Source organism: Puma concolor, chromosome C2 (genome assembly GCF_028749965.1).
Source record: "Puma concolor isolate L17-30 chromosome C2, mPumCon1.1.hap2, whole genome shotgun sequence".
Lineage (NCBI taxonomy): Eukaryota > Metazoa > Chordata > Mammalia > Carnivora > Felidae > Puma > Puma concolor.
The window spans coordinates 34,484,551-34,499,479 of NC_141675.1; the positions used below are offsets into that span (position 1 = coordinate 34,484,551).

At 36.4% G+C, this 14,929-nt stretch overlaps 1 protein-coding gene and 1 pseudogene across 6 annotated transcripts in view; one reads left to right on the forward strand and one right to left on the reverse strand.

Moving 5' to 3' along the window:
* Positions 1–14,929, forward strand: part of LOC112850019 (small ubiquitin-related modifier 2 pseudogene) — a 243,033-nt pseudogene that overhangs the window by 76,823 nt on the left and 151,281 nt on the right. The gene's annotated exons all lie outside the window — the stretch shown is intronic.
* Positions 1–14,929, reverse strand: part of PIK3CB (phosphatidylinositol-4,5-bisphosphate 3-kinase catalytic subunit beta) — a 191,641-nt gene that overhangs the window by 52,772 nt on the left and 123,940 nt on the right. For all 5 annotated transcript variants that reach the window (XM_086674382.1, XM_086674378.1, XM_086674381.1 and 2 more), the window contains 3 exons: positions 14,731–14,861; positions 10,550–10,600; positions 3,788–3,976 (listed from right to left, as the gene is read on the reverse strand). In XM_086674382.1, the coding sequence (XP_086530508.1) occupies positions 3,788–3,976; positions 10,550–10,600; positions 14,731–14,861 (371 nt within the window). The remainder of the gene's footprint in view (positions 1–3,787; positions 3,977–10,549; positions 10,601–14,730; positions 14,862–14,929) is intronic.

A 14,929-nucleotide genomic window follows, 5' to 3' on the forward strand; every position in this document is an offset into this window, starting at 1 on the left:
CAGGTCATGATCCCACAGTTCCTGAGATAGAGCCCTGTGATGGGCTCTGCGCTGACAGCACAGAGACTGCTTGAGATTCTCTCTCTTCCTCTCTCTGTCCTACCACCTCTCAAAATAAATAAACTTTAAAAAAAATTAACTTGGGGCGCCTGGGTGGCGCAGTCGGTTAAGCATCTGACTTCAGCCAGGTCACGATCTCGCGGTCTGTGAGTTCGAGCCCCACGTCAGGCTCTGGGCTGATGGCTCGGAGCCTGGAGCCTGTTTCCGATTCTGTGTCTCCCTCTTTCTCTGCCCCTCCCCCGTTCATGCTCTGTCTCTCTCTGTCCCAAAAATAAATAAAAAAACGTTGAAAAAAAAATTTTTAAAAATTAACTTAATTTTTCTATTATTTTACATTTACAGAAAAAAATAACACTTTTGAATTATGGGGACAGGGCTATTAGAGAAAAAATGTCTAAAAATGCTCCTAACAAGTGTAATAATGAAAAAAAGTTTGACACATACTGGTTTAAAGATATGAAACACCTACCTCAGACCACTTTTTATCACTGATGAGACCACCCTCCCCACTTTGCCCAAAGTTCTAATAGACCAACAGTCCTCATTATGGAAAGAGGAGTCAAGGGGGACCATTTCCTGAGGGTCTGAAACAGTAGTTAAAAAAAAAAACTAGCATCCCCAGTTAACACATGGACTACAACACTACACACAAAAACAATACAGGGCAGATAACATTCTGTAATACTAGATGGTTAAACTATGCTGGGAATTAAAAAGAGCACTACTATTGGAAAGAAGTTACCTTTGGTAAGATTACTTACAATTATTAAAGAATTAATTATATAAATGTAAACTAAAAAAATTTGCAAAACTCACTACTTTAGTTTGAGGAAAGCTATGAGAGTGAATAGTGAAAATGTGACTCAGCCATATAAATAATGAATGCAGTGCCAATTAACTACCAGCCTTTTGCAAAGACTATCGAAACCCCTTCCACAGTATGTCAACAGAATATTTTCCTGTGGATTAATGGAAGGCTACTCTTTTTTAAATCTTGGGGCAGTGGAGAAGCTGCTCTTCTACAGAATTTTCACCCACGGCTTTTGCCTTTAGTATTTATTGGGATACAAACTTTGCACCAGGCTCTGGCTCTCTACTTCTTAAGACAGTCAATTTAGTAAAAATTTAGTTTATATATTTTTTGCACTCATTCACTGTAACTGGCAATGGGACAAAGTTGTGAAAGCAAGCATGTTACTTTTTTTTTTTTTAACTTTTTTAACGTTTATTTATTATTGAGAGACAGAGAGAGACAAAGCATGAGCATGGGAGGGACAGAGAGATGGGGAAACACAGAATCTGAAGCAGGTTCCAGGCTCTGAGCTGAAAGCACAGAGCCCGACGTGGGGCTCAAACTCACAAACCGCGAGATCATGACCTGAGCCGAAGTCGGACACTGAGCCACCCAGGAGCCCCAAGCACATTACTATTTATTCCATCAACTTTTTTTCTCAAAACTACTAAAAAAGAGGATTAGGATTGGCTTTCTTCTATTGAAATGGAGGACATTAGGTTATATCTGAAAACAATGCTTTAGATTACCTCATGGAAATGAGACAAGTATGCTAAATTCCCAAATGTAAAAAAAATTTCTGTCCCCAGGGTTCAAATAAAGAAATATTATGCATAAACTGGCTCATTCCATTTTCTGACAGTTGACCTAAGAAACCTCTCTCTCAGATATCCTTAAGAGTACAGCCAAAAATTTCTTCTATTTTATTTTTTTTTTTTAATTTTTTTTTTTTTTCAACGTTTATTTATTTTTGGGACAGAGAGAGACAGAGCATGAACGGGGGAGGGGCAGAGAGAGAGAGGGAGACACAGAATCTGAAACAGGCTCCAGGCTCCGAGCCATCAGCCCAGAGCCCGATGCGGGGCTCGAACTCACGGACTGCGAGATCGTGACCTGGCTGAAGTCGGACACTTAACCGACTGCGCCACCCAGGCGCCCCAAATTTCTTCTATTTTAATGCTATACAAAATAATAATATGATGGATTTCTTAGATAAGCAGTTAGAACTGAACACTAATGGATACATTAGAAGCAGGCAAATGTGTCAAATAAAAAATGCTTATATCTTATGTTCCACCGTTACAGGGGTTTCATAGAAAACTAACCTTGAATGTGAATAAGTAAGTAGTCAGAAGATAACTATGTCAAAACAATCAAAACCTATCTAAATGACAAAAATAGTTCCTTTTCAGAGTAAACAGTGTTCATATGATCTAACTGTATAAATAGTTTAAATGAGGTACATTATAATACAATTAGGTAACATGATTCAAAAAATTGTTAAATACTAGAAATAAACTCAAGAGAAGTCCTTTCTAAACTCTAAACTTAGAGAAGTAAAATAATAAAATAAAATAAAATAAAATAAATTTTAAATATATATGATTAAAATAAATATGCATTTCTTGAAAATCTTTAAAAGTCATTTTATGGGGCACCTGGGTAGCTCAGTCTGTTAGGCATCGACATCAGCTCAGGTCATGATTCTCACAGCTCATGAGTTTGAGCCCCACATCAGGCTCTGACCTGACACCTCAGCCTGCTCAGATTCTGTGTCCCTTTCTCGCTCTGCCTCTCCCCCACTCATTCTCGCTCTCTTGCTGTCTCTCTCAAGAATAAACGTTAAAAAAATTTTTTTAGGGGCGCCTGGGTGGCGCAGTCGGTTAAGCGTCCGACTTCAGCCAGGTCACGATCTCGCGGTCCGGGAGTTCGAGCCCCGCGTCAGGCTCTGGGCTGATGGCTCGGAGCCTGGAGCCTGTTTCCGATTCTGTGTCTCCCTCTCTCTCTGTCCCTCCCCCGTTCATGCTCTGTCTCTCTCTGTCCCAAAAATAAATAAAAAACGTTGAAAAAAAAATTAAAAAAAAAAAAAAATTTTTTAAAGTCATTATAGATTTTACACCTGAAACGAATATAACACTAATATAACTAGAATTAAATTTAAAAAAATTTTTTAAGTTGTTATAGATTTACTAAGACCAGAAAACTTTTAAAAAGATCAGTTGAATTCAAACAAGTAAGGTAAACAAATTTGGTTATTTTAAACATACCAAATGTATTCATTCTGATTAAAAAACCATTTCAAGGATCTTTCTATAGAGCACTGATAACCACTGCATTTAATAAATGACAGTGCTTTTTCCAAGTTCTGAAAATTAAATCAAGAAACTAAAATCTGTTTGGCTCTTTCGAACAATTTTTTTCCTTTCTTTATTCTGCCTCAAGGCAAACATTCATCAATACTGCCCAATTAAAATGAATGTTAAAAGTGGTCTAAAAGGTTTATGCTCTAAAACATCAGCTTCTAGAAAGAGGTAATTTTCAAACAATACATGTTCATTTTAGAACAGTCATCGCAAAAATTAAAGTCATTTTAATATTAAAACATTGGAGCTCATTGAATGAAACTGTTAGAAATAATCCAGAACCTACTTACTACACGCAGGTAGTAATTACAATGATTACACCAAAAGCAATGTTTTAATTGTTCTTAGTGAAAGGTATAGAAAACCTACCTAAAATCTGGAATTTTAAAATCTTAAACTTTCTAGTCTATCATTTAGAGTATATGTAAAGGTTTAAAACATGAAAATTTCTCCTATGGAAAATTATCCAATCTATGGAGATATACCTATGTTAGAAAGGACAATGTACATGAAATCAACAAAGTAATATATATTCCCAAAAAGAATTATAAAAATTATCTTTTACTCTTACCTGAGCAACATCTTCAAGTTTATTCCACTTGATCGACAGCAGTAATTTTGGCAGTGACTGTGGGAAATTCTCTCTGCAATCTTGTCGCAAAGTCCAAATAAGATCCATTTCGTTCTCACACAGTTGAGACAAGGGATCCCTGTCCAAGATTTCTTTCAGTACAGCAAGAAACTTTTTTCCACCTCGACTCTAAGAAAGTAAAATACTCATTCATCACATAATTTAATTCTGTGAACAGCACTGGCAAACACTTAGCAAATTTATATACAAGAAATTTATAAACAACTTATGAGCTTTAACATGTAAGATACTAAAAATCGAATTCCTTAAAAAGATTACTAAGGATGGATGCCCTTTTTATATGTTTTATTGATAGAATATTAAATTTGTAAGCTAAGGATGAAGGAAAGAATTATTTTTAAACAGTTCTTAAAAAGGGGGGGAAATATGGATTCTTTAAAAGTCCATGTGCAAACACTAGGTGGCAGAATTGCAATTTGGATTAAAAAGTCATTTATTATTTGAACTGAATTTCCTATCTTTCCATTTTAATTTTTAATTTCTATAAACAAATAAAACAACAAAGACAAACCAAACATATGAAGTTTTTTAAAAAGTGTAAGTATCTTGTTAGCTCAGAGGCATAAAAACCACTGGATTAAGCAATAAATCTTGGATAAAACTAAACATGAAACAAATACAGTTATCCCATTTTCTTTCCCAATCCTTGTAAGAATAAACTAAAATAATGAAGATGGCCCGTGCTATTTTTTGGATCTAGACTCGGAATTATAGTAACATGAAAAAAAAAAGAGATTCATTTCCCATACTTAAAGAAAAACTTTATCATTTAGGCCAAAATACATTAAAAAAAAAAAAAACAAAAAACCTTTCCAGAATAGGAATTTTTAACTGATATTTCATATAAGCATTAAACTAGTTACATTATTTTCTAAAGTAATGAGATTAAAACTAATATATGCACATGCACAAAAGAATGGGGATTGTAATTCTCTACACAGACAGAACTGTCTATGATAAAATCTGAAAGAATCAACAAAAATATTACCGGAACATAATTAAAGCAAGATTGTAGAACACAGGTTAGTATACAAAAGTAAATTACTTTCCTATATATCAGCAACGTAAGTGCTATTTGAAATTAAAAACCTAATACCACTTACGTTAGCACCCAAAAATATGAAAACTTAGGTATAAAACTAACAAAATATGTACAAAATCTATATGAGGAAAACTACTGAACTCTGGCGAAAGAAATCAAAGAACTAAATAAACAGAAAGATATTCCATGTTCATGAATAGTAAGATTCAGTACTGTCAGAATGTCAGCTCTTGCCAACGTATCAACAGATTTAATGCAAACCCAATCAAAATTCTGTAGATGTCAATAAAGCGATTCTAAAGTTATATGGAGAGACAAAAGACCCAGAACAGCCAACACAATAATGAAGAAGCAATAAAGTTGAAGGATTGACACTATCCAACTTAGTAAAAATAAATGTGAAACACAAAACTATAAAACTCCTAGCAGATAATATAAGAGAAAACCTAGATGACCTGGGGTTTGGCAATGGTTTTTTACATATAATACCAAAGGCATGATCCATCAATTAAAGAACCATTAATCTGGATTTCAGAAAATTTAAAATTATCTCCTCTGTGAAAGACACTGTCAAGGGAACAAAGAGAGAAGCTACAGATTGGGAGAAAATACCTGCAAAAAGACTTACCTGATAAAGGGCCATTACCCAATTACACAAACAGCCCTTAAAAACTCAACAATTAGAAAATAAACCATCAGACTAAAATATAAGTCCTGAACAGACAGCTCACCAAACAAGGTACAGACGTAACAAAGAGCATATAAAACGATGCTTAACATCATATGTCATCAGGGAAAGGCAAATTAAACAAATAAGAGATAAGACTACACACCTATTAGAATGGCCAAAATCCAGAATACTGACAACATCAAATGCTGTTGAGGATATGGAGCAACTCTTATTCACTGCTGGTGGGAATGCAAAACACTGCAACTGCTTAGAAAGACAGTGTGGCAGTGTCTTACAAAACTAAACATACTCTTACCATACAATCCAGTAATCATGCCCCTTCGTATTTACCAAAAGGAGTTGAAAATTTATGCCCACCAAAAACCCTGCACATGGATGTTTATAGCATCTTTATTCAAAATTGTCAAAATTTAGAAGCAACCAAGATGTCCTTCAGTGGGCAAATGGATAAACTGTAATACATACAGACAACGGAGTATTATTTAACACTAAAAGGAAAAGAGCTTTCATGCCACAAAAAGACATGGAGGACCCTTAAGTACATAGCACTAAGGGAAAGAAGCCAGTTTGAAAAGACTGCATACTCTAGGATTCCAACTTATATAACATGTAGAAAAGACCAAACTATGGAGAGAATAAAAAGATCAGTGGTTGCCAGGGGTAGGGTGGGGAAATGAATAGGCAGAGCACAGAGGATTCATGGGACAGTAAAAATATTCTGCATAATATGATAGTGATAAAAACATATCACACATTGTCCAAACTCACAAAATACACAACACCAAGAATGAAACCCAAGGTAGACAAACTATGGACTTTGGGTGATTATGATTTGTCAATATAGGTGCATTCTTGGCAACAAATATACCACTGTGGTGAGTGATGTCGCTAATGGGAAAGGGAGATGCATGTGAAAGGATAGGGGTATATGAGAAATCTCTGTACCTTCCTGCTGATTTTGTTGTGATCCTAAAACCGTTCTTTAAAAAAATTATTTTACACACACACACACACACACACACACACACACACACAAAATGTACAATTACAATGGGTTTATATTCAGACCTTCAACCTAAAAATGGTATGCTCTCTTTTACAGGCTTGACAGGGTTTCTCCGAAAAATTATCATGACAGGTCATCAGAATCTGAAAATCAAACTCCTACACTTACTTACACATCTCAAAATGAAACCTGCTGCTGCAAACAACACAGTATAAATTGTTCATGTCAGCAAAATGCAGACTGCCGTTAAATACTGCAAAAAGCTAGCAAACCTACTCTAATTTTGTGAATCAAAATTAGACTCTACAGACCTACTGTAAGTAAATATCCTGAAGACCTATGAGTAAACTAAGAGGGAAAAGCAAGGGGATTGGCTCTATAATTGTACTGTGATTGTTTACCGAGCTATGAAAAGCACAGCACTGAATAAAGCCAAGGTAAAAATAAACAACTACCAGAAATGTGGCAGGAAGCCCAAAGAAAACACAGAATCTTACATTCTTTTGCAAAACCCAAAATAATCAGTAATGAAAACTTACACTGTATAGGGTAAATGGTGATCTTATACACCTGTTCAAATGTTTGAACTAAAGTAAGATAATGGTGGAAAGCAATTAACACTAACATTCATATTCTCTATTTTTCTTTACATGTGGATTTTTCAAAAACCATATACATATTATGATATAATAGTGATTACTGACTAGAATAAATCAAAGCAAATACACTTTGCTATAAGCACATCAAAAAAATGAGTGTGGCTTTCCCCCCCTTCCCAATGGGGGGGATATGGGTATGAGGGGGCATGAAAGGAAGAAGCCATCGCTGTAACATAAAGGTTCAAGGAGAAAGAAGTGTTGATAAAGAAGCCACAGGAAGTTGTCCAGAGATCTAGCTAACATAATTAATGAAGGTGGCTACACTAAACAACAGCTTTTTAATGTGCACAAAACATATTTATATTAGAAGGAAATGCCATCTAAGACTTTCACAGCTACAGAGGAGAAGTCAATGTCTGGCTTCAAAGCTTCAAAGGACAGGCAGACTCTCTTGTTAGGGCTCACACAGCCGGTGACTTTAAGTTGAAGCCAGTGCTAAATGACCATTCCAAAATCCGATGGCCCTTAAGAATTATGCTAAATCTACTCTGCCTGTGCTCTAAAATAAATGGAACAACAAGGCCTGATGACAGCACATCTGTTTACAACATGGTTTACTGAATATGTTATGCTCACTGTTGAGACCTACTGGTCAGAAAAAAAGACTGTTTTCAAAACTTTAGTACTGACAATGCACCTGGTCATCTAAGGGCTCTGATGGAGATGTACAATTAGACTGATGTTGTTTCATGCCAGCTAACACAATATCCACCCTGCAATCCATAGATTAAGGAGTAATTTCAACTTTCAAGCCTTATTATCTAGGAAATACATTTTGTGAGGTCAAAGTTGCCACAGTGATTCCTCTGATGGATGTGGACAAAGTAGATTGAAAACATTCTAGAAAGGATTCACCATTCTAGATGCCATTAAGAACATTCATCATTCATGAAAGAGGTCAAAATATCAACATTAACAAGGAGTTTGGAAGAAGTTGATTCCAACCCTCATGGATGACTTTGAGTGTTTCAAGACTTCAGGGGAGGAAGTAACTGCAGATGTGGTAAAAACAGCAAGAGAACCAGAAGTGAAGCCTGAGTATGTGACAGACATGATGCAATCTCATGATAAAACGTGAACAGATGAGGACTTGTTTCTTATGGATCAGCAAAGAAAGTGTTTTTTAAGTTTATTCATTTTTGAGGCGGGGGGGGGGGGGCAGCGAGAGGGGGAGACACAGAATCCGAAGCAGGCTCGAGGCTCTGAGCCGTGAGCACAGAGCCCGACGCGGGGCTCAGACTCACGACTGTGAGATCATGACCTGAGCCAAAGTCGGATGCTTAGCCAACCAAACCACCCAGGTGCCCCAAAGAAAGTGGTTTCTTGAGATAGAATCTACCGCTGGTAAAGATGCTGTGAAGTCTGTTGAAATGACAACAAAGGATTTAGAATATGACATAAACTTAGTTGATAAAGCAGCAACAGGGATTGAAAGGATGGACTCTAATTTTGAAACAAGTTCTACTGTGGGTAAAATGCTATTAAGCAGATTGCACGCTGCAGAGAAATCGTTCCTAAAAGGAAGAAGAGTCAATTAATGCAGCAAACTTCATTGTGGTCTTATTTTAAGAACTGCCACAGTTACCCCCACCTTCAGCAACTTCCACCCTGATCAGTCAGAAGTCATCAACATCAAGGCAAGAACTTCCACCACCAAACAGATTAGAACTTGCTGAAAGCTCAGGTAATGATTAGCACTTTTTAACAAAAAGTGTTTTTAAATTAAGGTTATGTATATTGTGTTTTAGGTGTAATGCTGTAGCACATGTAAGATTACAGTACAGTGTAAACATAACTTTTATATGCAGTAGGAAGCCAAAAAATTCATGACTCACTTTATTGTGATATTCCCTTTATTGCAGTGGTCTGGAACAGAACCCACAGTATCCCCAAGGTCTGCCTATAATTGCATGGCAAGCTGATAAGCGTATACTTGCACTTCTTTGGTGTCATTAAAAAGAAGTGCTCTCAAAGTATTTATGGTAGTAGATGACTTGTACTGCAGGACTATGGATATTTTTAAAAACTCTTAATGGCAAATCAGAAGACACCCTGAGCCAGACATTTCTCCAACTAGCCAACATTAAATAGAGCTTTGATTCTGTGTAAATGAAAAAAACATACACTCTCTCCATTTTGCCTTCTGGCCTCTATATAATTAACCGTTCTATGTAGAATGGCCTTATACTGAAGACACATAAAAACTATAAACAGACAACATGGTAAGAGAACATTAGGTCAGACTCAGCAAAGTCTTAAATGATCTTAAGAGTAAAAAAATTAAACTAAAAAAGTATAGGTGGTAGAAAAATTGCATATAGTGTAAACTAAACAAAGTAATCTACTTTGTAGTTTTTGGGTACAAACAATGGGTATGTGTGGCAGAAATTACTGTTTATTCCTCAGTATGCATTCTGCTCTTCATCCTTTATTAACTAGAATCTTTTTCTGGACAAGCACATGACTGCCCAGCCTACGACTACATTTCCCAGCCTCACTTGTGGTTAGGTATGGCCATGTGAGGAAGTCCTGATTAATGAGATATGAGCAGCAATGAGGCATGTAAATGATATTCTCAAAAAGAATGGGTATGGCCTCTACTCTTGCTTTCCCTATTCCTTGCTGGCTGCACCATAATACACAAGAAACTGAAGCACCAGTATTAAACTTGAGACAGAAAGTACACACTAACATGACAGAGCACCAAGATGGAAGAAACTGGTTCCCCAGCACTGTAAATCCTGGCCTGATTATATACGCTGTTACATGAGATAAATAAAATTACAGCCTCTTCATTCAACTGAATACTATTCAAAAAGACAGTATTGTCAATCTATGAGGTGGCATAGCATCCCTTAAAGACTAGCTGCTGGGGGTGCTTGGCTGGTTCAGTCAGTAGTGCATGCAACTCTTGATCTCACACTGGTGAGTTCAAGCCCCATGTTGAGCATGGAGCCTATATATATATATATATATATATATATATAGTATATATATATATATATATATATATATATATATATAGTATATATATATATATACAATACAATACAATAAAAAAGATGAGCTGCTAAACCTGTGCTTATATCAGAAAAGGGTTTACCACTGAACACAGACCACCTACAAACAGCTGCCATTCAACAAAAAACATAGTATGTACATACTCACATACACTCTCAGGCTATTCTTCCATAAGAGTATGGTCATCTATAAGCTCATTACCATAAATGAGATGAAAGTAACTAATAAGGAGAAAGGGTCCTTTTAAAACCTTGATACTTACTGATACATTAGCACTGTCACTGCTTGCAATCTCAGCTGCCTTCTCGATTATCTGTTAAAAAAAAACTTTTAAAATTAAACTTTGGCTCTTGTATTTGGAAAATTTTAATTGTAAATGATTATAATTGCACTTAGACTAAAAGAAACAACATATGGTCTGGCATTTCTATGCTTTATAATGTAAACATGAATTTTAAATGCAAAATGGTATTAAAACAGTGATTCCCAATCTTCGAACTTTTTTTTAAATCTTTTTAGAAAATATTTTTTTTTTTTTAAATTTTTTTTTCAATGTTTATTTATTTTTGGGACAGAGAGAGACAGAGCATGAACGGGGGAGGGGCAGAGAGAGAGGGAGACACAGAATCGGAAACAGGCTCCAGGCTCTGAGCCATCAGCCCAGAGCCTGACGCGGGGCTCGAACTCAAGGACCGCGAGATCGTGACCTGGCTGAAGTCGGACGCTTAACCGACTGCGCCACCCAGGTGCCCCTTTTTACTTATTTTTTGAGAGACAGAATGTGAGCAGGGAGGGGTAGAGAGAGAGGGGGACAGAGGATCAAAAGCAGGCTGCACACTGACAGCGGCGAGCCCGATATGGGGCTGGAACTCACCAACCATTAGATCATGACCTGAGCCAAGTTGGACACTCAACTGACTGAGCCACCCAGGCGCCCCCGCCCCATCCCAATCTTTAAACTCTTGACAACTGGGTATCAAGGGTATTATTATAAGGGACTGTGACTCCTAGGGTGCACTAGCATTGTCTCTAGACAAAATAAGCTATGGCTTGCATATGCATATGAAAGAATTTTAAATACAGGTAAATATTTTCTGCTTAAGAAAATGCAAAGGTATACAAGAGTTACTAAATAAATAGTAAGGTTTTGTCACTGTTTTTCTGAATTAACATAACAAAAGTAGAGTATCAAGAGACACCCGTTTGAATTCATTAAGTTCTAAATGGGCTGATTCTTTTTAAGTTTATTTATTTTGAGAGAGAGAAAGAGAGAATGAGGTAGGGGCAGAGAGAAAAAGAGGTAAAATGCCAAGCAGGCTCTGCACTGTCAGCACAGAGCTCAAACCCATGAACTGTGAGATCATGACCTGAGCCAAAATCAAGAGTCCGATGGTTAACCAACTGAGCCACCCAGGTGCCCTTTAAAGAGACTCTGGTTCTTGAAAAGACGGGAAAAATCAGTGGTTAAAGAATCTGAAGATTTATATCCTGATACTGAGTTATATAATCCTAAATGAATAATTTAACTGTATCCTCAAATGTAAAGTGCAGTGATAACTCTTATCCTATTTCATAGGGTTGTTATAAAAACAAAATGAGATTACAGTCATTAATCAATAACCATAAAATTGACTTGAAAAGCAAAAGATACACAAGTGATCACAACAAAAACTATTAAATAAAAAGAACACAGGGAACCTTCACCTTTTCTATCTGTATTAACTGATATTTTAAATGATCGCATATAAATTGTACAATTAAAAAAACCCAATAATTATAAACATATTTATACATATTTAAAGAAAAACCCTCTATCTCAAATTCATCTTCAAATTTTTTTTTTCAACGTTTATTAATTTTGGGACAGAGAGAGACAGCATGAACGGGGGAGGGGCAGAGAGAGAGGGAGACACAGAATCGGAAATAGGCTCCAGGCTCTGAGCCATCAGCCCAGAGCCTGACGCGGGGCTCGAACTCACGGACCGCGAGATCGTGACCTGGCTGAAGTCGGACGCTTAACCGACTGCGCCACCCAGGCGCCCCTCAAATTCATCTTCAAAAACAGACTAAGAGATTACAAAAGCAAAAAGTTTAGTGACATAAGCAATATTTTTTTTGTTTTTTAAAAATTGGACCTCTCTTGAAATAGCAGGTGAAAACTATTTAAATTTGCAGAGGATGTTCTATTTGTAAAAATGCTCCAAAATGCACCACATTTTACACACACACACACACACACACACACACACACACACACACACACACACACAATGGAGTATTACTCGGCAATCAAAAAGAATGTAATCTTGCCATTTGCAACTACGTGGATGGAACTAGAGAGTATTATGCTAACCAAAATTAGTCAGAGAAAGACAAATATCATGACTTCACTCATATGTGGACGTGAATAGACAAAACAGATGAACATAAGGGAAGGGAAGCACAAATAATATAAAAACAGGGAGGGGGACAAAACAGAAGAGACTCTTAAATATGGAGAACAAACAGAGGGTTACTGGAGGGATTGTGGGAGGGGGGAAGGGCTAAATGGGTAAGGGCACTAAGGAATCTACTCCTGAAATCATTGTTGCACTATATGCTAACTAACTTGGATGTAAATTTAAAAAATTAATTACTTAAAAAATAATAATAAAATGCACCCCATTTTGGAGCACCTAGGTGGCTCAGTCGGTTCAGTATCTGGCTCTTAATTTCGGCTCAGGTGATGATCTCATGGTTTGTTGGATCGAGTCCTGCACCCAGCTGAGCGCTGAGAGCTGAGTCTGCTTGGGATTCTCTCCTCCTACTTTGCTTCTCCCCCCATTTCATCCAAAAGAAACTATAATTGTTGAACTCACACTATAACAACACAAAAATAGTTGCAGCTTATACTATTAAATGTATCACAAGTAGCTATGCCTTCTGGTTAAATTGCTATTCTAAGGAATAAAGTCAAGGCATGAATGCAAAGAGGAGTCAAAATACCTTTTTCTACTCAATGAACACTAAGGTCTATGGTTCTTGACATATCTGAGATTTGAGATTTCTGCTGTAATAACCCCTATTATTTACTAATCAGGAAAATACTTTAGAAGAATTTGAAATAAAAAGGCTTATTTTTTTATTTTTTTACATTTATTTATTTATTTTGAGAGAGAAACAGCATAAGCAGGTGAGGGGTAGAGAGAGATGGAGTGAGAGAATTCCAAGCCGGCTCCGCACTGACAGATGTGGGGCTTGAATGGACCATGAGATCATGACTTGAGCTGAAACCAACAGTCAGATGCTTAACCAACTGAGCTACCCTGGTGCCCCGAAAAGTTGCTTCTTATGTCGATAAAGTTCAATTAAAATGAGAGTAAAGAAGAAACATTAGGTAACAAGTTTAATTTACATACTACTTTAGAAATCTATTCTATACAGGTCTGGTAGTGCTGGTTTTTAAAATACAATTGATTTGAATATTATTTAGTGTGATATCAAATTTATTTATTTAGAATTTTTATTTCTTTTGAAAAACAGAGAGAGAGAGAACATGAGCAGGGGAGGGGCAGAGAGAGGGAGAGAAAGAGAGGATCCCAAGCAGGCTCTTCACTGTCAGCACAGAGACTGATGTGAGGCTCTAACTCATAAACCGTGAGACCATGACCTGAGCCCAAATCATGAGTCGAATGCTTAGCTGACAGGTATATTATCAATTTTTAAGGGAAGTTTATTCTCACATAGATTAAGGAAATAAAATAAATTAGTTATTCTCTGAGAATTTGCTTCAAGATTTTCTCATAAAAATCAGCATCAATCACACGTGAAGCAATGATGCCAAGCCTGAAGATAAAACATATGACAACTTAGCTCTCTTAGAATATAAATTAGCAAAGCCCCATTTTCAAATCCACGAGATACCCTCCAGATTGCCAAGATAAGCAGTTCGTATACTAAGGAAATGTGTTTAGAAATGGAAGTCCTTGGTATAGATTCTACATAAATAACAGTACCTTAGGAAGTCTTCCTAATAGTAATATTCAACATAAATTATCTGTTCTTTGAATACCAATTCTAACAACAGCAGTGACTATGTCTTTAATCCCTGAATATGCTGGGCAAGCTTTAAGGACGTTTCACATGCTCAGATTTACATATGAATGCATTTACAGCCGTTTTCAATTGAAAAGAACCTCAGAGAACCATTATAATTTCCTCATTTTATAAATGAGAAACCTGACTTCCAGAGATACTATGCTCTACCTGGTCAGTGATGAAGCCAAGACTAAGTAAGAGTTAGCTGGCTCCACGCTCAGTGGTCTTTCCACTGAATCAAGCTGACAACATATGTGACGTTTGGAAAGAAAAAGTTTTTGTAAAGTTTCATTATAAACATGTAGAGCCAAGAACTAACAATTCAATGATTTTCATACATAGTGGCCTTTAAAATAATTAGCTTACCTTATCAAAGGGAGGATAATAATAAGGTTGTTTTTTATTCTCTGGGAATTTGATATGCAAAGCTGTTGCATTTTCCGTATATGGATTTGTCTGAACAGTTCCCATTGGATTCAACATTTCTTCAAGTTCATCTAAAATATGCAAATAATTTTGATTCTTAAAAAATGTTTTTGAAACTAAACTAAAATTCTTAATAGAT